The sequence below is a fragment of the Erythranthe guttata genome, chromosome 14, assembly GCF_056151865.1.
Source record: "Erythranthe guttata isolate IM_541 chromosome 14, IM_541, whole genome shotgun sequence".
Taxonomy (NCBI): domain Eukaryota; kingdom Viridiplantae; phylum Streptophyta; class Magnoliopsida; order Lamiales; family Phrymaceae; genus Erythranthe; species Erythranthe guttata.
Genome location: NC_142546.1, coordinates 2,454,764 through 2,481,819, shown reverse-complemented (window position 1 = coordinate 2,481,819; position 27,056 = coordinate 2,454,764). Strand labels below are relative to the sequence as shown.

General features: G+C 35.0%; 6 protein-coding genes and 1 long non-coding RNA gene across 9 annotated transcripts; 6 read left to right on the top strand and 1 right to left on the bottom strand.

The window, feature by feature from the left end:
* Positions 1-1,088: 1,088 nt before the first annotated feature.
* LOC105963193 (uncharacterized) lies at positions 1,089-3,914 on the top strand. 2 transcript variants are annotated; one of them, XR_016029759.1, is made up of 3 exons: positions 1,089-1,455; positions 1,700-3,249; positions 3,535-3,914. It is a non-coding gene; the product is annotated as an uncharacterized LOC105963193 (long non-coding RNA). The 2 variants fall into 2 exon arrangements; XR_016029760.1 differs by having other exon boundaries at positions 1,129-1,455; positions 1,709-3,249.
* Positions 3,915-7,307: 3,393 nt separating this feature from the next.
* LOC105963191 (uncharacterized) lies at positions 7,308-9,930 on the top strand. The gene is made up of 6 exons (XM_088812849.1): positions 7,308-7,553; positions 8,342-8,462; positions 8,642-8,818; positions 8,911-9,009; positions 9,101-9,346; positions 9,460-9,930. Exons 2-6 carry the CDS (start codon positions 8,391-8,393, stop codon positions 9,748-9,750), a joined length of 885 nt encoding a protein of 294 aa, XP_088668975.1. The 5' UTR covers positions 7,308-7,553; positions 8,342-8,390; the 3' UTR covers positions 9,751-9,930.
* A 2,286-nt stretch (positions 9,931-12,216) lies between these two features.
* LOC105963190 (protein RADIALIS-like 1) lies at positions 12,217-12,961 on the top strand. The gene is made up of 2 exons (XM_012987576.2): positions 12,217-12,560; positions 12,667-12,961. The coding sequence occupies exons 1-2, from the start codon at positions 12,332-12,334 to the stop codon at positions 12,678-12,680; spliced, it is 243 nt and encodes an 80-aa protein (XP_012843030.1). The 5' UTR covers positions 12,217-12,331; the 3' UTR covers positions 12,681-12,961.
* LOC105963189 (Maf-like protein) lies at positions 12,860-15,821 on the bottom strand. 2 transcript variants are annotated; one of them, XM_012987574.2, is made up of 10 exons: positions 15,670-15,821; positions 15,524-15,595; positions 15,381-15,455; positions 14,599-14,682; positions 14,233-14,304; positions 13,703-13,772; positions 13,533-13,624; positions 13,372-13,413; positions 13,212-13,292; positions 12,860-13,131 (listed from the first exon to the last, which is right to left on the bottom strand). In XM_012987574.2, the coding sequence occupies exons 1-10, from the start codon at positions 15,700-15,702 to the stop codon at positions 13,060-13,062; spliced, it is 693 nt and encodes a 230-aa protein (XP_012843028.2). In that variant the 5' UTR covers positions 15,703-15,821; the 3' UTR covers positions 12,860-13,059. The 2 variants fall into 2 exon arrangements, with proteins under 2 accessions (XP_012843028.2, XP_012843029.2); XM_012987575.2 differs by lacking the exon at positions 14,233-14,304.
* A 3,494-nt stretch (positions 15,822-19,315) lies between these two features.
* On the top strand, positions 19,316-21,350 carry LOC105969899 (3-ketoacyl-CoA synthase 4). The gene has a single exon (XM_012994673.2). It carries the CDS (start codon positions 19,422-19,424, stop codon positions 20,994-20,996), a length of 1,575 nt encoding a protein of 524 aa, XP_012850127.2. The 5' UTR covers positions 19,316-19,421; the 3' UTR covers positions 20,997-21,350.
* An 802-nt stretch (positions 21,351-22,152) lies between these two features.
* Positions 22,153-23,419, top strand: LOC148764918 (uncharacterized). The gene has a single exon (XM_088814206.1). It carries the CDS (start codon positions 22,323-22,325, stop codon positions 23,175-23,177), a length of 855 nt encoding a protein of 284 aa, XP_088670332.1. The 5' UTR covers positions 22,153-22,322; the 3' UTR covers positions 23,178-23,419.
* Positions 23,420-24,864: 1,445 nt separating this feature from the next.
* Positions 24,865-25,845, top strand: LOC105963315 (uncharacterized). The gene has a single exon (XM_088814421.1). It carries the CDS (start codon positions 24,973-24,975, stop codon positions 25,795-25,797), a length of 825 nt encoding a protein of 274 aa, XP_088670547.1. The 5' UTR covers positions 24,865-24,972; the 3' UTR covers positions 25,798-25,845.
* The last annotated feature ends 1,211 nt before the right edge of the window (positions 25,846-27,056 follow it).

Genomic DNA, 27,056 nt, shown 5'->3' with positions numbered 1-27,056 from the left:
TGATGAAATTTTATTAATCAGCAGCAGATTTCTGATATATAGATATAACTCTGTTTTTATTTTCATTGAATATGTGTATTCATGTGATTCATTTCTTTTATTGAACATTTTTTAGGCTTGTGTTTGGTAAAAAGAATCTCGTAAAATTGACAACGGAGTGATGCTTGTTTCTATCTTGGGGAGAAATAGTAAAATACTGTACGAGTCGAATTATTTATGTGCGGAAAAAAAGTATTTTAGAAGAAAATATTTGATTTTTTTAAGTGAAACATATTTGATTTTTTAACTGCATGAAGGCATTTTTTAACTGTGTTATGGGATATTTATTTTCAGTTTTATCTGGATGAACAGATGAAAGAACATGCATATTTTATTTTGAGTATTTTCATTTTTAATTAATTGAAGATTATCATCGATATTTTATTTTAAGTTTTGTCATTTTAATTAATTGAAAATTATCCCGGCGATCGTGTTTTATGTTTAATTTATGTGCTGATTAACGGATGGATTCATAAGCTCAAATACGGTAGAGCGCTCAATTGCACAAACGCATTGAGAGGTTGGTGGTTCAAATCCACCTGGATTCCCTTTTTCTTGTTTTTATTACCAGATGATGTTGATCTGCAAAGTTTGTAAATTATGTTCCATTGAATTTATGAAATATTCATTTGTGAGACCATCTTTTTGTTCATGTTGATGATAGCTGAATATAAATGTATGCTGTCATATTTCTGTTTCTATATATAATTAATAAATTTAGTTAAAAGTATAGAACAAAAATAAATTTAGCTAGGAATCATAAATCAGTTTTTATTATGTTTAGTTTACAAAACGAACAATGGTTCATCTAGGGTTTAAATGAAAGTATTCGCACAAGCCTCCAATTGAGGTCGGACCGTAATTTCAGGAAAGGTAAAGGACTAAAATGAAAATGCAGAAAAAATAGCCGACCTAAGGTTGCAAGTTGCGGCACGTTCCCGTCAAAGAAGCGCATCCAGAACCTTTCCCACGCCAGGATCTAATCACAGCCGTCCGATTATTCCACCCAACCTTTATATACAATTAATTATTTTATTGTTATATATATTTATTTATTATATAATAGTCAAATTTCCCTCTTTTCGTGCGCATCCATCCGTGAATATCCGCCCAAGGTATTGTTTATAGCCGTTGGATCATCACACCCCCTCGATAAATATCTTTTAGCCACATTTGCAAATTTCATATCTTTCATTTCATTTCATTTCTCCGGCCGTCTTCTTTCGGCAGAGCTCATCTTCCTCTCAGATCTTCTCTTCTTAGTTTATTTGTGTTCGATAATTGCGTAGATCGAAAACGATCTACGTTTTTGGTTATGGATTTTAACCTTTCCCATTCTCTGCCTATTTTCCTCCGATTTACCGACGAACCGGCTGAATTCGGCTAGATCTGACGCGGTATCAACATCTCGATGAGGTAAATTGATAGATCTGCTCTTCACCTGTATTTTTTTTTGGTTATTTTGTTTTTTTTGTTATCTGCTTTCTTCATCTGCTGTTTATCTGTATATTTTTTTGGGTTGATTTGGTTTTCTGTTTATCTGATGATTAACAGAGCAGATGAGGTGAATTTTAATTTGGATCTGATTTTTTTTACCAATTATTTACACAATTTCATTCTATCTGAGCCTAGCTGTGCTAATTATGATGTGATTCTGCAGTTCTAGAAGATCGGAATTTGCTGGATCTGGAAAATATGTAAGCGGATGCATATTTTGCTGAATGGTAGTACCATCGCCTAGCCTTTTCAGAGTGGTATAATCATGCTCGACGCATCTACGAGATTATGGATCGATTGGTTGATTCAAAAGGGAAGTTATTGTTATTTATTTAATAATATTGTATATTTTATATTCGTTATTGGTGAGGTAGCAATTATGTAATAAGAAAAGAGAGCCGAGTGTGGTGTCTGTGAAAAAAATAGAGAGATGTGAATGTGAGGTGATGTCTTGTCTGAATGACCTTTGCCATGATGGGTGCGCTCGCATGGCAGGTCACCACTTAATGAAAAAAGATATTTTTCTTTTGGGGGAGAGGCATGGTGTTTTCGCCCAGCTCTCCCCCTGTGTGTGTCGTGTCTTTTCTTTTGTTTTGTCTGGTACTCGAACGTCCCGCAGTTCAATTCAATTCCAGCGATCCGTCCAATCAAATCTCCAGCGGTCTTCAATGGCTTGTTTTGTCAAACAAGCAGAAATATCACAATCAATTTTAATTCAAATGCGCCACAAGTAGTTGTGGCCTCCTGGGAAACCTACTCATCGAAAGGTACAAATTGGCACTGTTAAAATTTATTTTACTTCTCATGTTTATTTGATATTGCAGCGTTAGTTTAGTATCTCTAACCATAACATTTAACCAATCGCTCAAATTGTTTGTCTTGTCATCTTGTTTTGAATTGGATCTTCCAAAAATGACACTATTCTTGGGGTATATTGCACGATTGGTTAATACAATCAAAGTTTTGAGGTCAGAACCCTTCATCACAGATCTGATTACAGAATTTCCTGATTATTACATAAAAGTTAAGATTTGCGTTTGCTAAACTATGGCACTCCATCTGAATACCGCCGGTATCACATTTAAAAGGGTAACTGCTGTCTCTAACAAAAGTCCGTGTTGTTAAAACTCTAGTTAATCAATGAATTTCTCTAACTGGCATCGTTCCTGCACAAGAAGTCAACGTGAATCTATCAACAAATATGAAGTTCTTAAGTATTGTTTGTTGAATTTTTTGTTAGCAATTTGATGGTATATATGTCCGAATTGATTTTGTTGTATCTTTCGTTTATTTTTCTAAATGTCGTTATTTAGAACTGTTTTAGTGGATTGTTATCTTCGATAGATATATCGATGAGGCTGCTGCTGCTAGTTGATAATCCATGTATAGGTATAGGTTGAAAGTTACATTGTTTATAATAGAATCAGCGGCGTTCTAGTTCTCTGGTGGTTGTCTGTTGATCTTAATGGTAATGCTGCTGTGGGACTATTCGGTTTATTGATGCCGCTCGTGAAGTAACTGATGGTCCGTGTAGAAGCTGCTGCCTCTATAACATGATCTTACCCTGCTGCTGAACCTGAGGTGGCTTTATGTTTGTACATTCAACTTTTGGATGCCGGTTTGTGTATTTTTGTAGTCCAGATGTGATGCCTTGGAGTCCCTGTTCGAACCTCTACCCCGCAAGAGTCTTCCATGGCTGGTTTTTACACTCAAGTAAGCTTCAAGGAATATTTATCAGTTCAATTTTTACCGAATCTCGATGTATTTAATCAACAAGTAGTTAGTTTGTTTCAAGTGGATGTGTCTTCCTTTCTTCTTTCTTCGTCTCTTGGTTGTCGATGAACTTTCAGTCCCTTGTTTCTTTTTTTTTTTTTTTATTATTTGCATACTTGGTGTTGCGGTGAACTTTTTTGTTATGTCCTATTGTTTAAAGAATGATTAATATGAGTTTTACTAGTATGACATGAAATTTACTTTTTGAGCTTTTGCACAATCCAGAGGTGTTTTGAGATCTTGTTTTGCTTACTGCCTGCTGGAGTGACTACTTAAACAACTTGGAGGTTTAATGGCCTGATTAATGGAATATAATTATTGTCTGCTGCAACCGAAACCGAAGTGTGGTTTATTTACCAGGCAGTTTACATGGGTGAAATTTTACTGAGGAAATCGGTGATTGATCGAAGAAATTGAGCTTTTCTACCTTGTGTGGGGAGTGCACCAGGTTATATGCTTTGGTATATTTACTGTATATTTTTAAAAGTTAAAATCAGTATTTCCCATGTTTTCTATTGGTAGAATTTGTTTTACTGGGATTACATCTCATACCAATCCTGGAATCTTCATAATTATTAATTTTCTTTTTATTATTGTGCTAAAAATGGAAATTATATTATGTATGTAGCTCGTTGAATTGCCGTCTCAAGAAAATTTTAGATATTAAAAGAGTAGATTACGAGAATATTAAAAGAATTGGTTTTCTATTGGTAGAATAGGTTTTACTGGTAATTAAATTATATTAAAAGAATAGATTACACAATATTGAGATAATTTGTTGTGAAATTTAAATTAATTATCTCTAGATAAGATAAATTTTTTTTCGAGCAACAAGATAAGATAGTTTAATTTGTTAAAAAAATACTGATTTGTTTATGAGGTTTGGTATTTTAATTAATTATCTCAAAGTAATTGAATAAATTATAAAGTATTGTTGTATGCCACGTGTTGATGGATGAATCTATAAGCTCAAATTTGGTAGAGCGCTCAATTGCTATGATGCATTGAGAGGTTGGTGGTTCGAATCCGCCTGGATTCCTTTTAATTTTTAATAAACTAATTTTCGATTTATTCTGCGTATAATTCATTTCCCATAATATGGTAGTGAAATAAACTTTTAGTTGTGTACAAGTTTTGAAATGATGAATAAATACAGTTTGAATTTGAGTACAAAAGTATATGAATTTACAAATTTGTTTATATCTCTGCTAGTGTTGAAATGTTATTATAAAGAAATATGAATCCCGTCAATTGTTATCCGGAAATTTTTGAGCTTGAAATATTTATTTCTTTCCAATTTTTTTGTGTTTTTTTTTTAATTTTATTTTAAAATGGGATTGGGATTGGTTTCACTTCCGATTTTTTTTTTTTTTCTTTTTCTTTTCCATAGGTGCTAAATATCATCTGATTGGTTTGATTTCGTCCCATAGGGAAATAATTAATGTAGACTCGTACATTAATTATTTATATATAATTTTTAATTTAGATGGAGAAAACATTGAAAAATAGAAAGAAGAAAAGTCTCATATATTATTCGTGATTGTCGATAATAGGCCAATTTCAAGAAGAGCATCTAGATCCACTAGACAAAGCATAATGGAATATACTCCCATTTTTCTTCGTTGATTCTGATGCCCCAAAAGATCTAATTAATTGACTATAAATTTTGGTATTTTAAATCTTATAATTAGGTGTTGAATATTCGAGTTTGTGTCTTACATGTTCAATGAAAAAAAATAAAATTATATATATATATACATATATATATATATATATATATATATATATATATATATATATATATATATATATATATATATTTTATTTTATTGTTATATTTTATATCCAATGAAAGTGATGACATGACTAATATTAGGATAGTGGAAGCACACGAAATGGAATTAATAAAGTTGGGAGTTGTAACCAAATCTTACGTTTCAATTTTATTAGAAAAGAAAGTGGGGGAATATAAAATGGGTCAATTAGGTGAAGTTTCTCATGTATGGACTTTTATGCTTTAGGAAATATGCTTTCTATTTTTTTTTTTTTTTTTGGTAATGCAGGAACCCGCAGCCAACCATATAGGTGCACTGGGTAAACCTACACTCTCGTATAATAGCTTGCAAACCATACGAGAGATGTAAACCACACTAGGCTAACCATGTGTGACAAGCTCGACCTAACGACCGTTGACAAGGGGATTCGTGGGCTAGCTTGTTTTTTAGGTTTGGTACTGACTTACCAAACCCTATGCATAGCGGTGGTAAACGAGCTGAGCCGGCTCAAAAAAAACTCGAATTTGGACACATGCTCGAGCTCGAGCTTTCTGACGAGCCGAACTCGAACCAGTTTTTAGTTGTTCGTTAGCTCACGAGCTGGCTCGCAAACCTTATTTATTATTTTTTTTTTAAATAATGTATAATAATATAAATATTACATAAATAAATAAAAATATTAAAAATATATATATAATTACAATTTATTGTTTATTTTGTAATTCTTTTAATATTATAATAATAATAATAATAATAATAATAATAATAATAATAATAATAATTAAAAAAAGGGAAAAAAATAACAAAATGAGCTCGGGCTCGATCTCAAACTCGACAAAATGGACACGAGCTCGAACTCGAGTCAAAAAAGAAGGAACTCGACGAGTCCGAGCTCGAGTCTGCCAAAAGAGACGAGCTCATAAACTCAATAAATTAATAATCTCCGTTGACTAATAATTTCTTCCGATCTTGACTGGGCAAGAACTTGTTAAATTATTAATGCGATAATTTAAATATTCAGCTAAATTAATAAAATTTTCTCTAGTCACTGCATTAATAAATGCATTAATGGGGTTCACAAAATTGATTGTTAGGGTACCTTCAATTTATTTATTTTTGATAAATTTAATTGTAAGGGGGAAGTATTTTCAATGATAATAGAAATCATAAATTGATCACTTAAGAGAAAAAGTAATTATTTTTCAAGCTTGTTATGTCATTGTGATTGCATTTATTTTCCAAAAAGAGTAGACGTTTGAGTTTGTGTAATAATTAGACTTTATGACATTCAATACTAATTAACAATATTTATTCTTTCTTCTCTAACCCATTCAAATATATAATATAATTTCATTGATTTTCCTTTTCTTTTGATGAAATTGATTTTCCTTTTCATATATAATTTTAAATAATTTTTCCACTTATCAAACATAAAAAAATAAAAAAAATTCTACATGTTATCTATATAATTAAGGGTAAATTACAAACACCCCCTGAGGTATGACCAAATTACAAAAACACCCCTCTTGTTTGGATAATTACAACCACACCCCTCAACTCATCAAATTTAGTGGAATCTTCGAGATTATATGGAATATTATCACTTTTGTACCCGTTTTATCCTATTCAAACTCTACATTATGAAGCAAGATGACCATAATATGTGATTTTTAGCTTGTATATATCAGTTTGTGGTGCATCGGAAACTGTATTTTTTACACAAAGAGTACAAACTAGAGCACATTTCACATAATCTAGATGACTATGTTGAATTTGGCACCATAAAGGTAAGAAAAAATCATAGTTGAGGGGGGTAGATGTAATTATCCAAACAAGATGGGGTTTTTTGTAATTTGACCATACCTCAGGGGGGTGTTTGTAATTTACCCTATAATTAATGCATTATGATTTTTAACTTTTTGTACTTGAAAGAAAAAAGTAACAAATGGGCCATTTGTTAGGAGAACTTGCCACGTGTAGGGCTGAGAAGCTGGAACGCTACAGCTTTCTTATACTGTCTTGTCCGGAATATAAGATCCAACGGTCAGGATACGTCTGTGATTTCTCAACGGTGACCCGGCCTGTGAAGATAGAATAACTCAGGTGTTATGGCCACGACACTAATAATACATTTCTTTAATAAATCATAATTAATAATAATAAAATAATAATTAATTAGACTTTTTCCGTAACGAAATATGAAAAATATCTTGTTGTCCGCTTGCCACATTATTTGCCAGATTACAGTAATTATTTCACACAATACACACACACATATACATATATACATATATATACACACAATATACATACAGACGCAGGTCAAAGTTCACACAATCACACCACATTTGTGGAGCTCATTCACACTCTGTGGACTGTGTGTGTGAGAGAGAGAGAATCTGCATGACATTTTCCTGAAGATTAGTAGCTTCATCTCCAATCTCAATTTCTCTCTCTGCAAAAGGGAAGGTAATTAATTCGTTCCACCTCTTTTTTTTTTTTTTTAATTAATTAAATGTTTTATTTCGTGCGTAATCGTGGTTTTGAAAACCCTGTATCCGCTATGTATGTAAACTGGGCTGGGTTTTGTTACTCGGATCTGTTTTCGGGTTTGGGGTTTTTGGGTTTTCGGATCCTGATTGTTGTTTCATCTTAATTGTTTGGGTGATTGATTGCTGGTTAAGTGAAATCTGACAATATTGCGACCGATGCTTAAATCTCTGTGTTTTCATCAAAGTCAAAGTTCTGATTTTTGGGGATTTTCGATCAGAAAATGTATGTATATTTACATGAACATATGTTGCAGAAACTGAAGAGTTCTAATTTTGAAAATTAATCAATGATAATTCTGGAAATTCATAAACAATTTTTGTTTCTAAGGCGTTTAATTTTCGGAACACGATTAGCTAGAAAAATCGGTCCCCTGAACCCCCGACCTGTATCAGAAACGAAAACTGAATAATATACAGAATCGAAATTACATTTAATTGCGTATATCTGTTGTGTGATCGTGTGTGCACGAGTCCGTATCTGAGTTGACTTTTGGGTTTTTCGGTATCTGAATTAAGATCTCCTTGTATTAGTCGTATTGCAACACGACATCTATTTCTCCGACACTAATGATTAAATACAAGAGTGCATCTGTTGCTGTTCCCACAGCTACATGTATTTCAAATAAATGTTAATACCGTGTTTCAGAATAGTCTCGTATGTTGATTCATAGTTTTGTACTGAAACGGGCTTATCCGATTATTTAGTGATAGATTGGCTGAGTTGCTCGCTCGATAACATTAGCGCAGAGGAACTATGATGTTTTTCAGAAAGAGTACTACTTCACCACACGACGGTGAGAGTCTTGAGCTGCAGCAAGAACGCAAGGTAATAATAATAAAAATATATTGTCGAAACTAAATAATTTCACATGTAATTTGACTATTGATTGATCCTAAAATAAGATGTTTTATCCTACACCGCCATTCTTCATGTGCTAAAATATAATCTACAAAGTTTCCTGCATATTCTCTGATGATCTGACGATTCTTTTTCTCTTTTGGCAGTTCAACGAGCTTAAAGCTTCTCTCGGACCATTGTCGGGCCGAAATCTGCAGTTCTGCACTGACGCATGTCTGAAGAGATATTTGGAAGCTCGAAGTTGGAATGTCGATAAATCCAAGAAAATGTTGGAAGAGACATTGAGATGGAGAACGAGCTTTAAACCCGAAGAAATACGTTGGGTAATAAGAGAGACAAAGTTTTTTTATTATTCCGATTTTTTTTTTCTGGTCAACTTAAATTAACTATAAATGTATTATACAATGGTTGCTAGCATGAGATTGCGGATGAAGGTGAAACCGGGAAAGTATTCAGAGCAAATTTTCGTGACCGTCAAGGTCGTTCTGTTCTTATACTAAGACCAGGAATGCAGGTACCCTATTCGATTATTTATTTAAATTAATTTGGTTTCTTGTAAGTCGAAAGGGGTGTGACAATTTCAAATGTTTGTATACATTTTTCAGAACACGACATCTTTGGATAATAATATTAAACATCTGGTGTATCTGATTGAGAATGCTATACTTAATCTTCAAGACGGGCAAGAACAAATGGCGTGGCTAATCGACTTCACAGGATTGTCTTTAAGCACTAACGTCTCGATCAAATCTGCAAAAGATACCGTGAATATTCTGCAAAACCATTACCCCGAGAGACTAGGCATTGCGTTTCTTTACAGCCCTCCGCGCATTTTCGAAGCATTTTGGAAGGTTCGGTTTTTCATTTAATCCTTGATATCACATTTTTTCTTCAATATATACCGAAACGAAACGAAAAAAAAAATTCAAGACTTCTTAGTACTACCGTGTCTGAAAAATTTCAGGTAGTGAAATACTTTCTGGACCCGAAAACATTCCAGAAGGTGAAATTTGTGTACCCGAAGAACAAGGAGAGTGTGGAATTGATGAGGTCGTATTTCGATGTAGACAATCTGCCAACTGAGTTTGGAGGGAAAGCGACGCTCGAGTATGACCACGTGGAGTTCTCTAGGCAAATGGCTCTAGACGATGTCAAATCTGCTAAGTTATGGGGCTTCGATAAGAAACAATCCAACGGGTTTGGAGGAGCAGAGGTTGCTCCGGAGCCAGAGTGCCTTGCTCCATCTGCCAGTTAATAATAACTCCGTCTCTAACGGTGAGTTAAACGCTATTATGGACTCAAAAATTGTACTTAGGTTAATTATCTTGAAATTAAACTCCAAATTAACGGAATTGTGCCCACGCCATGGGGCGGTGCTCTGATTTCTAAAAATGCTGAATTTTCGAAATTTATTTATTTCGTGTTTTTTTTTTTATGTTATGTATGTCATGTTGGTTTTGAACAAGAAAAGGGTGAGTAGATCACTTTAGTTTATGAACTATGAAGCATGCACGTGAATATAAGAGCATGCCTAAGGGCATCTCCTATGTTTTCGGGGCCTTTTCGATCGAATGTGTCGAAACACCTCTCCATATTTCAATGACTTTTAACCCATTATTTTTCCATACAGAAATATTTATTAATTTCTCATTCATCAATGAAAAACCTCCTGGAATCTGTCTTTGTTGCAAATGCCATGACAGCATAATCCACATTGTTCGTAAATTTATAAAAATTCGTATTATTTTATATAAATTAAAAAAAAAAAAATTGTGTATGGCTAGCATTACAGCCCCCTCAGAATTATAATCAAGTCGGCAGACTTAAAATCCTGGCTCCAAGAAAAAAAAAAACTTTATTTGAAGTTGCAAATTCACTATTTCCTGTTTCATTTTGTTTTTGTTATTCAAATTGTTTAATATTGATTGAAGGAGGAGCTGTCAATTTTATTGAAACCAAGTGAGACGAAAAGGAATATATGGCCAGTTGTTAAGATCTTCTATTTTTTTTTTCTTTTTTTTTCCTCTTTTCTTTTTTGGTAAATTACGCCACCCTGCTATAAAGTCAAGTTACGAAAAAACTCTCATGTTTGAGTAGTTCCAACCATCCTCAATTATGAATCTTCTTACACGTATGCCTTTGTGGTGTCAAATTCAACATAATTTTCTAGATTGCGTGGAATGTTCTTTAGTTTGTACTCATTTTGTGAAAAAATGCAATTTCTTATGCACCACAATCTGATATTTACAAGCCAATTGACATATTTTATGATCATTTTGTTTCAAAATGTGGAGCTCAAATGGATAAAAAAGGTACAAACTGTAAAATATTCCACTAAATTTGACACTGCAAGAGTGGGTGGATGTGTAAGAAGATTCATAGTTGAGGAGTATTGTTATAATTACCTAAACATTGATTTTTTTTCCGTAATTTAACCTTACTATTTTCCCTTTATTTTATCTATCTTTCTCCCTTTTTCTTTCTTATATTCCATTCAAAGTTCAAACCATGGTACGATAAAAGTTGCTGAATAATAAACTTTGCTGTCACCAAAAACTATGAATCCTAAATTTTCCTAAAAATTGATTTTAATTTATTTTGAATAAAAAAAGCCAATATAATAAATATATATGATATAACATTTGTTTAGTAATAAAAGTAAACAAAAGATTCAATTTTAGTACACTATAATAATATTGGCTGTTATTTTCGGAAAATATAGAGATGCTGGTTGGATTTAAAGGTGACTTATTCCTCAATATTCTTATCAAGATTGAATCCATGAAATCCCCTTTCCCACAAGATTCCATTCAACCATAAGCTTTTGTAACTGGATCCCATCTTTCAACTTGCAATTCCTCTATTTTAATTTTAAACCATGAGATCATCACTCACACACACCCACACCCACATGGGTGTGTGTTTTAGCCTTTTAGGAAAAAAAATATCTGAAATGTTCTCAGCAGAAATGATCTAATCAGTGGAGTAAAAGAGAACGCAATATCGAAACATAACCATGCAGATTAGCAGAGAATGCATTAAAATTTATTTAAGGGGGTGCGATAATATGGTTTCTTGAGATATGTTGGGGGGCCATGCCCCCCTCCGGTCTATGCTGAGTCCGCCACTAACCGGATAAGGATTATGATATAATAATGCTTATAAAAGCAGCTATTATAAAGCAAAGGAAATAACATTGAGGCATATATTGTACTTTCTTGGTACGGATAATTTGTATCCTTGTTATAAAAAAAGAAAAAAAAAACATTTGACAAGTTGCACATTATTTGCTGGATTTTTCGCCAATTTATATGTGAATAAATACTAAATAGCCTTCTATTTTAATAGAAAAATCCAAATTGTCCTTTACAAAACTATTAAATGAGCTTCTTGTATCTAAATGAATAAGCTTCCACAGTTCTATAGATGCTACACCCAGTTAAATACATCAGGTGGTCCTGCACCATTAGATATACATATAATAATGCACAAACTTCTGTGTACGTGCATGCGTTCGAATTCCATTTTTGCCCTTTTACTAGTTTAATACAATTTTCTAAATTTTGGTTATTTTTTAAACCGAATAAAAAGCTACATTTTTTAATTCTACAATCTCCAAAAAAACCTGGCCACAAGAAAATAGCCAAAAGCCACCCCCAACCCCACCCCCCCTATCCAATGCCAATGCTATAAATAAGAGCAATTATCCATACCCACATTTCATTGCACACAAAATTCCTACACATAAGACACATACGTATATATCAGTTTCATCTATAGAGATTTTATATATATAGATAATTATATTAAATATCAATATCATAGATAAAATAAAAATGAGCTCGAACACGAATTCTGAGTGGACAGAAAAGCAGAACAAGCATTTTGAGGATGCGTTGGCAACCTACAATAAGGACTCGCCGGAGTGGTGGCAGAATCTGGCCAGGGCGGTTGGAGGGAAAACCGTGGAGGAGGTCAAGCGGCACTACCGCAGCCTCCTCCGTGATATCGACCAAATCGAAAACGGCAAGGTTCCTGTGCCTAACTACAGAGACACCACCAATGGTCTCTCTCTCTCTCTCTCTCTCTCTCTCTTGAAATTCCAAAGTAATAAGTATAAGTAGTCGGATTTTTTTCCGTTTTAATTGATTTTTTAATTTGCTCTTGACAGGCAGACGTATGTGAGGTAATACCCCTGTGTGCAATTCACTCAATGTAGCATTGACAAGACTGTAAAGCTCCAATGAAGCAAAAAAGCCGACGCATAGCTCAAACGGGTTCCGTTTTGCTTTGGCTCTTTCTAAAGGAATATTCATAAAACAAGAAATAAAATTGTAGAAAAGGGCACTACCGGTTCGTGTGTGTCGTGAACCAAACTAGAATTCTGGATATCAAATTTCATCATGCCGCAATATTGTTGTACATTCTTAATATTCAACGACGTAATCCCACATCGTCTTTTTTCATTTGTCTTAAAATAAGCATACACGACTAGAAAAAAAATCTCAGATAATTAACAAGACAACGAATCTCAGATAATTAACAAGAATACGAAGGTTTGAATCTACAAAACCTCATTCATTAATCTTCTAGTGAGTGCTTTCGGAAGTCCCATCACGCTATCAGTTCCGCCTACCTGTCAAATCAAAAATTAAAAAAGTTAAAAAAAATGCCTTTTTATTTCAAAATATATAAATACAAAGCATAGATACCGACCACTTGTTTGACATAAGGCAAAACGAGAGGATGTTCGATTATAAGCCCTCCTGCTACATTAAGTACAATCCCTTCTTCTATCTGTAAACGGAAAATAAATCACTTTTACAAATTGTTAATGCATGTCGATAATACAAAGCAATAAATTACTAATTTATACCAGGCTTTCTATTATCTCTTCCGGTATATCATGGAAATGGATCTGCAAAAAGTCGAAAAAGAATTTCACATAAAAACCAGTCGAAATTCTACATACAAAAAAAAAAAAAGAAAAAAAACGATAGAAGCATTTTTTCCGACTATTCTAAATATTAATAGTACCTCAACTTTGTCCCATTCTCCTTTTTTCAGACCGGTTTTAAGGTTTGTAACAAGAACAGAACTCACGGTTGCGGCATGTCCACCGGAATAATCTGGAAAATAAATATCTAAGCTCATCAGAGAGAGAGAGAGAGAGATACACAAGGATAGATACAGAAACACGATTCAACCTTTTAGGAATTGACGAGCCTCTTCTTTGTTGGAAGGCTTTTCTCTTATCACGCCTTCGTACACCACCACCTTCAGATCATTTCGATTTAGAGTGAGACAAAATAATATATGTGCACTTGTAGAATTTAAAAAAAAAAAAAAACCCGCAAAATTATCAAAAATGAAAACAAGTATTCACCATTTGCCGATAGTTCATACCAAAGAAAGATTTATTACAGTAAGAAAATGAATGACATGATGCAAGTTTTCGACGATTATAATTTTTTTCTATCCAAGATAGATTGTGGGATTAATCTTAGGTTGCATTTGGATCAAACACTATGGAGCTAAGAGTGTCGAATCGACATAAAAAAATCCTTTGAGCTTTGTTTGGACGAATTCATTTAACAGTAAATTTCAAATCTTTAGCTCTTATTTGAACTAGCTTTTGAGTTATTACGACGGATTCTAAATAACTCCCAGAAACCTTAAAAACAAAGTTTACATTAAAACGAAGAAAAATGCAAGTAATTAAATCACGGGTTTATACTTGGTCACAAGTAATTAGCAGGGTAGGTTCTGCATCCTCGGAGCCATGAAGCTTTGGTTCGACATTTTCTACCTAAGGAAAAATTATAGTCAACATAAGCACACGGGCTAATACGAAACTATTTGAAGCAGCAACACAAGAAAAATGCATCAAAAGCTATTGACTATTGCAGAGTCGAAGAAAACGGAAGCTATTTTACATTCACTGCAAGTAAATTACTTGGAGAAGTTCATGCAAAACGATATTGACTTTAATTAGGGAGTTCTTGATACAGAAGCAATTTATGGTAATTCGTTGGTGACAATTGCATGCCTCGATTACGTTATTAGAGCACGTGAATTTAACAGGGAAGTGAAAAGAACATACAGTGTCGGCTGCTATTACGAGTGTAGATTTGCCATCCGTTTCTTGGTTCTTTATGTTCTGGAGTTTTCCTACTATGGCATCTGCCTGAGGCACAAATCAATACACAAAATGTAATTAACAAGCAAATGCATAACACACTAAAAGATTGAAAATTTTGCGAAATAAAAATAACAATTCCACTACTGTAAACAGATGAATGACAAAATCCCCACAACTTGAACTTGACAACCCGATTTCGGTGAATATAGTTTAGGGTAAATTAAGGCCACCCCAAGATAAGGTTAAATTACGAAAAAAACCCCTCTGGTTTGGGTAATTACAACCACCCCTCCACTATGAATCTTCTTACATGTCCACCCTTATAGGGTCAAATTCAACAAAAATTCTAGATTTCCGTGAAATATTCTCTAATTTATACTCGTTTTGTGCAAAAATGAAGTTTCTAATGCACTACAAACTGATATTTACAATAATATTTACAAGCCGCCAACAGACACATTTTATAATCATCTTGTTTCAAAATGTGGAGCTCGAATAGGATAAAACGGGTACAAAGTGGATAAATATTCTACATAATCTAGAAGATTCCACTAAATTTGACATCAGAAGGTTGGACGTGTAAGAAGATTCATAGTTAAGGGGTGGTTGTAATTACCCAAATATGAGGGATTTTTTCGTATTTTGACTTTACCTCAAAGGTGGCCGTAATTTACCCCATGTTCTTTACCCTGTGTTCTGATACTTGATTGAGAAAGAAGAAATGGTGAAATAATGTGATGTACCTTTGCCTCGGCAAGAGCCATAACCAAATCTTCAGGCTTCTCTTTCCTGATTGCCTTCTCATCTATATCTGCATACTTTTTACCAAAAAAATAATAAATAAAAATAAAAGTCCAATTAACAAACACCATAAATTAAATTGTACCATAGTCGTGAATTGAAAACCCATGTCAGATAAGATTTGTTTCCGGGCAATAGAAGACGATCCCAGGATTATCTGTTAATGAAGAATTCGGAATGTGTTAGGAACTTGAAGTTAATTAACTGGGTGCAAAAAACAGAAATTAATACCTTGAATTGTTGATGATGAGAAGTGGAATCCATTTTTGAAGCACTTTGTTTTCTTCAGGAGTAGAGAGAGAGAGAGAGAGAGAGAGAGAGTGGGGGGGCAAATGGGGATAATTTTGTCACAGGCAAAATTCAAAAGGTCGTCCACAAATTGACTGTCGTCTTCTTAATTCGCACTGTACAGTGTACCAATACCACTAATTGGGCCTTTAGTTTTAATCTTTTCGGCCCGGAAATGATTATTAATTAGTGTTTTCGCTTATATTGAATTATATATTTTTAATATATTCTCATAAATTTAGGCCTCGTACTATTCACACTACAAGGTCGATCAAAAATTTACAATTTTGTAACATTCTGAAAGTTCCGATTTCTAATTTCCCTTTTTTTTTTTTTTTTTTTACTTTTCTAATGGAATTGGAATACATGTTGAAGTATGATTTTCTGATCCGGTTGTAATTTATCTATGTATTCTAGAAAATTCCAATATTTTTCTAATAACTATATTTGTAATACCAATATTATTATGTGTCTTATTATAGGCGACTGAAAAAAAAAAAATTAGATTTTCCAAAATTCTACTGATTTCAACTATGGAACAATTTTTTTCGCTTCAACTTCCGAAATTTTGCTTTTCGATTTCTGGATCATGATTGGAATTAGTTTCTCACTTTGAAAAAAAATTGTAATTTTTCTGAAGTGTTAAATTTGATCAAATTCATCCAAGGGTCGACTCATAATTATCACTATTAAGTTCAATTGTTTAAATAGGAGGATCAGTAACATGTTCAGATTTCTACCCCTAATTTATACAGTTCAATCATATATCCAGGACGAGCTCTGAGTACCGTCAGCTTAACAAAGGTAACTTATACTATTATTGTATAATAATAAAAAAAAACACAATAATTATTCGGAATGGTATATGGCATTTGCAACGAAATTTATGGGATACAGACGATCGATTTTGTAGAACCTACACCTGATGAAATACACCATTTAGTTTTATACCATATATCTACACATAATAACACATGACATTGACTCATGTGTATGTGTACTTAGTGGATATTTGTGTAAATTTATGGTTTAAAATCATATGATGTATTTCACTAGGATCTTGTAAGACAATGTAAACAATGTTAAAAGAACGAATTTTACCCGACAAGAATTGACTATGGGGTAGATTCTAATCCATCGTGCTTGTCGGGTTAGCCCCGTAAATGACGGTTTATTCAACATATGAAAATCTAAGCATAATGGATTTTGTTATTATTAATTATTGGTGGGTTTTAGTTTTATTGGTTGTAATAACTATAAATTAGTCCATTTCGTGCAGAATGAATCAAATATAAGTTATAAAATGTATATAATACGCTAACTTGTTGAGTAAAATTTCAAAAAAAGTTTGTAATATTTGGACAATAGATTGTCCACTTTGTTTATTAATATATAATTTTTTTGTTTGTTAACGAGGTGCATCCACTAATTATATATATAGTGTATTGAGTAAACTTTCATGAATCTCAATATATATATATATATATATATATATATATATATATATATATATATATATATATATATATATATATATATATATATATATATATAGGGTAAATTACAAACACCCCCTGAGGTATGGCCAAATTACAAAAACACCCCTCTTGTTTGGATAATTACAACCACCCCCTCAACTCATCAAATTTAGTGGAATCTTCGAGATTATATGGAATATTATCACTTTGTACCCGTTTTATTCCATTCAAACTCTACATTATGAAGCAAGATGACCATAATATGTGATTTTTAGCTTGTATATATCAGTTTGTGGTGCATCGGAAACTGTATTTTTTACACAAAAAGAGTACAAACTAGAGCACATTTCACGGAATCTAGATGACTATGTTGAATTTGGCACCATAAAGGTGGAAGTCTAAGAAAAAATCATAGTTGAGGGAGGTAGATGTAATTATCCAAACAAGAGGGGGGTTTTTGTAATTTGACCATACCTCAGGGGGGTGTTTGTAATTTACCCTATATATATATATCAGACTCTAGAAAAATCATCACAAGAGTCAATGATCCGTCAAATGCAAACAACATATAGAAAATATAATCTACATTATTTCATTGCAACAATCAAACTACTCGTAGTAGACAATAAACATTATCTAACTGCAAACAGCAAACTGAAAAATAAGATATACACCATCTATATTTATTTGAAGATTAGGAGACAATTTTTTTTTGTAAATAATGGAATACGAGGGTATGGTAAGAATAATATTAAAATTTAAGGATATATATAGTCAAAATCCATTCAAATTTTCCACTTAATAATGCATATATATATAGTAAAAAAGCATACACTATTTTGTTGGACTGATTAAGAGTCATCAAACACAGCTAGCATCTGAGTTTCCAATGCAATATTATTGAATCTTGAAAATTTGACTAGTAGTTGTGGTAGTTAAGTAAATTTAGTATTGGGGTGGTTTCTATATTTGCATATAACACAATCAAAATATTTAGTAAGCACAACTGTTAATTTATATTTGAACTAAGAAAACTTAAATCACACTAACCATAAATTGATATGTTTCAAACTTGAACGTATCAAGGCTTTTATTAAAATGCAGGATGTTGTTCTAGTTTGATTGACACTTTTCACAATCTACCCCTAATTAAAGGAGCAATTAATTTGATATATTCGAATGAGTTTAATTAATCATTATTTCTCTAGGTTTACTCGGATTGAATTAGAAAATTAATAAAATTGTACCTTAAAAAAAAAGTAGTAAAAGAAAAGGATTAATAGATGGTGTCTAAACGGTTCGTTTGATGTTATACCCGATGAAACACATTGAGTTGATTATTAACCGCTGATCTGCATATAATCACATACATATCCATGTGTGTGTACTTAGTGGGTGGTTATTTAACTATATAAAAACATTAAAAATCACCCGATGTACATTGACCTGGTGTAGCATCTCAATAACCGTGTCTAAACTATGTTTAGCTAACATTTTAATGAGACTTTTCTGTTTTTAACCAATCATATTATGATTTTTTTTTTCTCCTTGTTTATCTGAGACTAGTTAAGGAAACGCAAATATTAAAAGTAAAAATCATTATCATATATCTATAACAAGCAAAAAAATGGGATCAAGTTGTTTAATTAATCAATTATTTAAAATTTACAAATATTAATTACAAATACATAAAACTGAAGGAATCTAGTACATTTCAAAACTTTAGGGGCAAGCTAGATATGACCGCAAACTCTAATGAAAATTGGACCATTGTCGATAATTTTTATCTGAAATCGTAAGTGACACTGTACATATAATCGAGTTTTGTCCAAACTGTCACACCTTCAAATAATCATATCGATGGTTCAAATTTTGACAAAATAAATACATTTATATCTCTATAAGTTAATACAGCTGCGACTAATTAATGTAGCAAAATATTAAATTATCAAATTAATAATTTAGTACGTGTTTACCGAGTCGAAATCAGAATAAATTATTATTTAAACGAGGCTATATTTATTGAATTCTATAAAGCCAAATTGGCCAAATAAATACAATTTTTAAATACTATATTGTTTTATAAGTTTTCAAATACAACTTACAAAATATAACAATATCGAAAATACTCATTTTAACCAAGTAACCAACTAGTTACTTTTATATAATCCCCACTTTCTATCTTCAAATTTACCCCCACACATCTAATTCCTCACGATGGAAAGTGGAAGCAGTGCCGCCCAGAAACTCACCACCGCTCACGGCGCCGCCGCCTCCACCGCCGTCGGCGTCGGCGTCCAGGTCCACCACAGCTACAAACTCCCCGACTTCCTTCTCAGCGTCAACTTAAAGTACGTCAAGCTGGGTTACCACTACTTAATCTCAAACCTACTAACCCTCTCCTTGACGCCGTTAACTGCCGCCGTCATCTTCAAAGCCATGCACACAACTCCCGACGACTTACGCCGTCTGTGCCTCCATCTGCAGTACAATCTCGCCACCATCGTCACGTGCTCCGCACTCCTCGTATTCGGATCCACCTTCTACATCCTGACCCGAACCCGACCCGTTTACCTGGTTGACCACTCCTGCTACCGCCCGCCGGACAGTCTCAAAATGCCCGGTCAAATGTTCCTGGACCGAATGCGGATCGCCGGCTGCTTCGACGAATCTTCGCTCGAATTCCAGAGGAAGATTCTCGAACGTTCCGGACTCGGCGACGACACGTGTCTCCCGGAATCGATGCATGTGCTTCCTCCCATCCGGCGGCCGACGATGAACGCCGCCAGGAAGGAGTCGGAGCAGGTGATCTTCGGCGCACTGGATAATCTATTCGCCAACACCAAAATCAACCCCAAGGAAATAGGCATTCTGGTGGTGAATTCGAGCCTGTTCAATCCGACGCCGTCTCTATCTGCCACGATCGTAAATAAGTACAAATTGAGGGGTAATATCAGAAGCTTCAATTTGGGCGGGATGGGGTGCAGCGCCGGCGTAATCGCCGTCGATTTAGCCAAGGACTTACTCCAGATCCACAGAAACACATACGCCGTCGTCGTTTCGACGGAGAACATCACCCACAATTCCTACAGAGGGACACAAAAATCGATGCTGATCCCCAATTGCCTCTTCAGAGTCGGCGGCGCCGCCGTGCTGCTGTCCAACAAATCCTCCGACAGAAAAACCGCCAAATACAAACTCCTCCACATCGTCAGAACTCACAGAGGCGCCGACGATAAAGCCTACCGGTGCGTGTACCAGGAGGAAGACGAAGAAGGGAAGACAGGGGTAAATCTGTCCAAAAATTTAATGGCCATCGCCGGTGGGGCCCTCAAAACAAACATAACAACCCTGGGCCCACTCGTTCTCCCAATCAGCGAGCAGCTTCTCTTCTTCGCCAATCTGGTGTTCAATAAACTGCTTCCTAATAATAATAAAATAATAAAAAGGGGTTATATTCCGGATTTCAAATTGGCGGTGGAGCATTTCTGCATACACGCCGGCGGGAGGGCGGTGATAGATGAGCTGGAGAAGAATCTGGATCTGGAGGCGGTACACGTGGAAGCTTCTAGAATGACTCTTCACAGATTCGGGAACACTTCTTCGAGTTCGATCTGGTACGAGTTGGCTTATATAGAGGCGAAAAGAAGGATGAAGAAAGGTAATAGGGTTTGGCAGATTGCGTTCGGGAGTGGTTTTAAGTGCAACAGTGCAGTTTGGGAGGCGCTTCGGAATGTTGATCCATCTGAAAATGGTGCTTGGGAGGATTGCATTGATATGTATCCTGTCTGAATATTTCTCTCTGTTTTTTATGTGTTTTTTTCAATTATGTGTTGTGTGTAAGCTAATGGTTTACTACGATGGTTGATTAGTGATCGATTTCTTAAATCGAGATATTGCTGTAGTAGTAGTAGTAAAATTGGTACGTTCGTGAACTTTTTCTGAATTATTATGCGTAGGTGCCCGGAATCTCAACGCTGTCTCTTTGAAGGCATTATAAGCTTGTTCGGTTGGCATAACGGCCAAATCAACGAAGCTCTATTCGAAAACGTATAAAGTGTGATCGAATCGATCTATATGAAGCTATCAAGTACATCATCGTCTATAGCCTCTAGTATTATTACTAATAAACAGTTAACTTATATTTTGCTACCCTTGTTGGAAATTAAAGAGCGCTTGCAGAAAATTATTGTATACGAAATTTCATTTCTGACACTTTGAGCTTAATAAGAATATTAAAGAAGAAAGAGCACTTTTTTAATTTGTCTACTTGTTGCCTAAATCTCCAAGGCCCACAATTATTTTTTTCGGAATGCAAGTTCCGAAAATATAATTCAACTCATTGTGATTTTGCATTTTTTTTTTCGAAAAAAGTTGTAATTTATTCATTTATCTTATAGCTATGTTTTCCAGAAACAAAAAAGGTTGTCGTAATACTTGACGTTGTAACACAATCCTAGATGTATTTTTCGGGAAAAAGAAAATCAGAAATTAAATCAGATCTGAAATCGAAAATTCTATTTTTTATATAATTAATTTCAATTCAAACGCATCGGATATTTTCGGAAACCAATATAAAAAAAATTATTCCAAAATTGGAACAAAAACTTTGGTTCCATCTTTCACCCCACACAATCCCATGGTTAGTGGCAAGTTTTGAACTTTATTAGGCTGTCAACGGCTACGAAATAATTCAAAATCTTAAAATGGATCTGGTAACGCAACCCCATGTTTATATAATTGCGATTTTTTTAACTTTATTAGGTTGTAAATTATTCCAAAATCTCAATTTGGATTTTGGTCTTTAAAAAATAAAAATATTAAAATATTAAAAAACAAAAACAAAAACTACCTGTTCAAAATTGGCAAATAAAAAATATTTAGTCAGAAAAAGGGCACTTAATTTCACACAAAAACAGAAGGAATCTTATTCCAAATTTCCACACATTTTCAATTTCGAAATAATACATAATGTTGTTTTTTTTTTTTTTTTTTTTTTTGAATCGATGACGTCAGCTGCATCCCCACTTTAAACTCAGATGTTGAGCTTTAAAACGATTACAATTTACAGTTCTCGCAAAACTAATTTAACAGATCACCTATAAAATTGGTACTGTAATGGCGGCCGCGACTCTCTACGACGCGGTGCACTACTGGCTGGTGGACCACCCAATCATCAGCCAATACGAGTGGCAGCCCGGCGTAACACCCGGCGCATCTCCGTTCTTCGTCTCCACCGCCGCCGTCACCTACCTCTCCCTCACCCTCCTCTTCCACCGCTACCCCATCCTCCCCACCCTCCCTCCCGCCGCCCTCCGCCTCGCCGCCGCCGCCCACAACGTCATACTCTGCCTCCTCTCCATCGTCATGGCCGCCGGATGCACCCTGTCCGTCCTCCACCAGACGCCGCCGGACAACCTCACATGGGGCGTCTGCTTCCCCGCCGGCGCCACCGCGGCCCGCGGCCCGACGTTCTTCTGGGCCCACGTGTTCTACTTCTCCAAGATACTGGAGTTCGTCGACACGCTGCTGATCCTCCTCAGCGGATCCCGATCGCGGCGGCTCTCGTTCCTCCACGTGTACCACCACGCGGCGGTGCTGGTGATGTGCTACCTGTGGCTGGCGGCGGCGCAGACGCTGTTCCCGGTTGCTCTGGTGACGAACTCATCCGTGCACGTGCTAATGTACGCCTATTATCTTCTGGCGGCTCTAGGGTTCCGGCCGCCGTGGAAGAAGATGGTGACGAACTGCCAGATCACACAGTTTCTATTCGGGTACTTGATTTCGGGTCTGATGCTGTACCTCCACTTTACCGGGTCGGGTTGCTCCGGGTTTCGGGTTTGGGTTTTGAATATCCTCTTTACGACGTCGCTTTTGGCACTCTTTATTAATTTCCATCTCAAAAACTATTCACACCAAAGGAAGTTGGGTGCTGATCCAACGACGATCTCGATCAAGGATAAACGGTCATGATTTAATTGGTTTTTATTTTTTTGATAATTTCAAATGCAATCTTGAGCTAATAATCATGGTTTATTTAATATGAAAGAGGCTTTTTTTTTTTTTATAATTGTTTTTCCCTTTTTTTTTTAGGAATTTTGTACTTAGGTATTGCAAATGTGACTGAAATATGTTGTGACTCATTTTTGTAATGCACGGGAAACTATAAACATATGAATTTGAAAAATAATCAAACTCGAATTTTGTGTTTGAAATATTTAGTGTTTATTGGCTATTTTCAACAGTTGATAAACTCTTACATCTATTAAGTTCTTTTGAAGAGTGAATAAGTTGTTATGGCGTGATTAGTATGCAGGAATGAGTTGGGAACAAGTGATACTTATAAGTTATAACTCTCTACTTGATAATAATTAATTCATGATTTGAAAATTTTAAATTAATCGCAATTTTGAATAAATATTATGAATATAGATACGCAATCACTTGTAATAGGTACATATAAAAGTTGGGGTATTTATAAAAAATCTGAAAAATTAACTAAAAAAAAAAGTACATAGGTTCTATTAAAATTATAGCTTAATTCAGCTTATTTTAAGAGAAGTAAAAGCAAAAGTCGATTCTGTAAACGCCTAAAAATAAATTATGTAAGAACAAAAGATCATAATCTATTTTTAAAAGCTCTTGCAAACACCATCTTAGTGCTCATTATTATTATTATGATTATTATATATATATGTGATATTTTCGTGACATTGAATCTTCAAGGTTTGACTTTGACCGGTTGTTGAGATAGTGAATTAAATTTGGTAGTGAAGCCTTTTGCTATATATATAAAGGGAATTGCTTTTTGCGGTTTGAAAATTGTTATTTGTGGTTTATAACAAAACCCCCCAATAAAATACTTTATTTCACTAAAACCCCAAAAATTCTTAATAAAATCAAAAAACCCCCCCAAAACGCGTAAAAGCCCAACTTGGGCGCCCATTCATGCAGTGCACGCCCAAGTTGGGCGTGCAAGCTGTATTTGGGCGCCCGAGTTGGGCGTCCAGTGCAAATTTTTTTTTTTTTTTTTTTAAATGTTCGGGCCCAAGATGGGCACCCAAGGCGTGTACGAACGCCCGGAACGGGCGTTCGTACACGCCTTGGGCGCCCATCTTGGGCGTTCGACCATTTTTTTGCGAAAAAAAAAGGCCTACAAATCGATTTGTAGGGCTTTTTAACATGAAATTGGTTCCGTAATCGATCTACCCAATGCATATTACACATAAAAGAGTCGAAATTACATCAAAAAATCGAAGCCCAACCCTTCTTCAAGCTTGATTTCGAATTTTCGAATTTTCTTTTTTTTTGCTATTTGCAGTTTTGGGGAGTTTTTAGATATTTTTAAAACTTTTGGGGGGTTTTATTATAAAGCGCGAATAGCAATTTTGTGACCGCAAATAACATTTCATATATATAAATGCATAAAACCAACTATTTTTTATATAATACGTTTCAAGGCTTTATATACTGAAAATTAGATCTTACACCTGGTTATTTATATTGAGTGAATTTGAACCATAAATCTATACATAATTATACACACTCATATGTATGTGTGTTTAGTGAGTAGTTATTCTAACATCTAACTTCGCCCTATATATATTGTTCCACGTTCATTTAAAAGTTCTATTTTTATCGATTTTTTTCACTACCTACCATTCATTTTTTCTTGCTGGCATTTTATAAGTCGTACTTTAGCACAAGTTTTCAGCTTTAAAACCGGAGCCGGTCCAGCAAAATCTACACCGAACATAATTTAGCGACGATGGCAGCAATTCTCTACGACGCGGTTCACTATTGGCTGGTGGACCACCCAATCATCAGCCAATACGAGTGGCAGCCCGGCGTAACACCCGGCGCATCTCCGTTCTTCGTCTCCACCGCCGCCGTCACCTACCTCTCCCTCACATTCCTCCTCCACCGCTTCCCCATTCTCCCCACCCTCCCTTCCGCCGCCCTCCGCCTCGCCGCCGCCGCCCACAACGTCATACTCTGCCTCCTCTCACTCGTCATGGCCGTCGGCTGCACCCTCTCCGTCATCCACCAGACGCCGCCGGACAACCTCACATGGTGCGTCTGCTTCCCCGCCGGCGCCACCGCGGCCCGCGGCCCGACGTTCTTCTGGGCCCACGTGTTCTACTTCTCCAAGATACTGGAGTTCGTCGACACGCTGCTGATCCTCCTCAGCGGATCCCGATCGCGGCGGCTCTCGTTCCTCCACGTGTACCACCACGCGGCGGTGCTGGTCATGTGCTACATGTGGCTGGCCGAGGCGCAGACGCTGTTCCCGGTGGGGCTGGTGACGAACGCCTCCGTGCATGTGCTGATGTACGCATATTATCTCCTGGCGGCTCTAGGGTTCCGGCCGCCGTGGAAGAAGATGGTGACGGACTGCCAGATCACACAGTTTCTATTCGGGTACTTGATTTCGGGTTTGATGCTGTACCTCCACTTTACCGGGTCGGGTTGCTCCGGGTTGTGGTTTTGGGGTTTGAATACCCTCTTTACGACGTCGCTTTTGGCACTCTTTATTAATTTCCATCTTAACAACTATTCAAACAAAAAGATGTTAGGTGATAAACGTTCCTGATTTTATTTGACAGATAATAATAACATACAAAAAAAAAAAAAAAACACAATAAAATTCATGCAAGTTAGGGCTACTTAATTATGGCTTATTGAAAGTATAGGATTTATTCTTTTGGATTATTATTTAATATTCTCTATTGTTATTTCATATTTTATATAAATTGTATTTTTAAATATTTAATTATTTATTGATATATATATTTATTTTTAAATATATATTTGGATGACGATTTAATTATAATGCGCGATATGAATAATAATGTAAATTGATAAAACAATCAAACTCGAGATTTGAATTTGGAATTAGTTAGTTTTAATCAATGTTTTGGAAACACGGAACAAACATTGATTTAGAGCCGGTTCTGATTTTGGGCAAAAACAACTCGATTTTCAGCCGGTTCAGATTTTGCGATTAAACCAACCAAATTGAACTGGACATCTTAGGCAATGGTTCGTGATTCAACCGATTCAACTTCAGGTTTCAAAGTTCAAACCATTGGTTTTATTCATTTCCACGCTTTTCATTCTTACTTCCCGGTTTTATTTTAGGATTGATTACATATTTTAAATTTCTAAGTTTATAATTTGAAGATAATTACAAATTTCTACATCTAGTTGTTACATGTTTTGGGGCTAATTAGATGTTTAATTACAAATTGCTACATCTAGTTGTTACATGTTTTCCGGATTATAAGTCCTTAGCTTGTAGGATTACAAATTGCTACATCTAGTAATATGATTAGAAAATTGTTATTATCCTAGTAGTTGTGTAGTACGGACACGGAAACGGCGATACGGGGAAAAGGGAAACAAACACGGGGAAATGGCATATGCCAAAAATGGGGATTCGGAAACTTGGGGTAAATATGTAAATATTAAAAGTATAGGGGTATATTTATAAATATGCTACAAAATATATATAAGATGTTATGTATATATAAATTAATTTTATATATTTCTATATTATCAACTATCAATTTGCGGTTGATCATTAAACCTTGCAATAACTGAGAATCAATAAAAATATTTGAAAATCCGTTATTCAAACATGTTTCTAACTTATTAGAAATTGCAAAATGCTACATAAGATGTTAGGCAGTTGTACTCGAGCGTCAGACACAAAACATGTTTGAAATACGGATACATTAAAAGGTTGGGGGAATATTCTGTCACAAAAAAGATATCGTGAAAAAATACATTGTAAAGCGTTGGTGCAATATATGAACAAACGTCGGAAATTTTTTGGTAATTATAGTAACC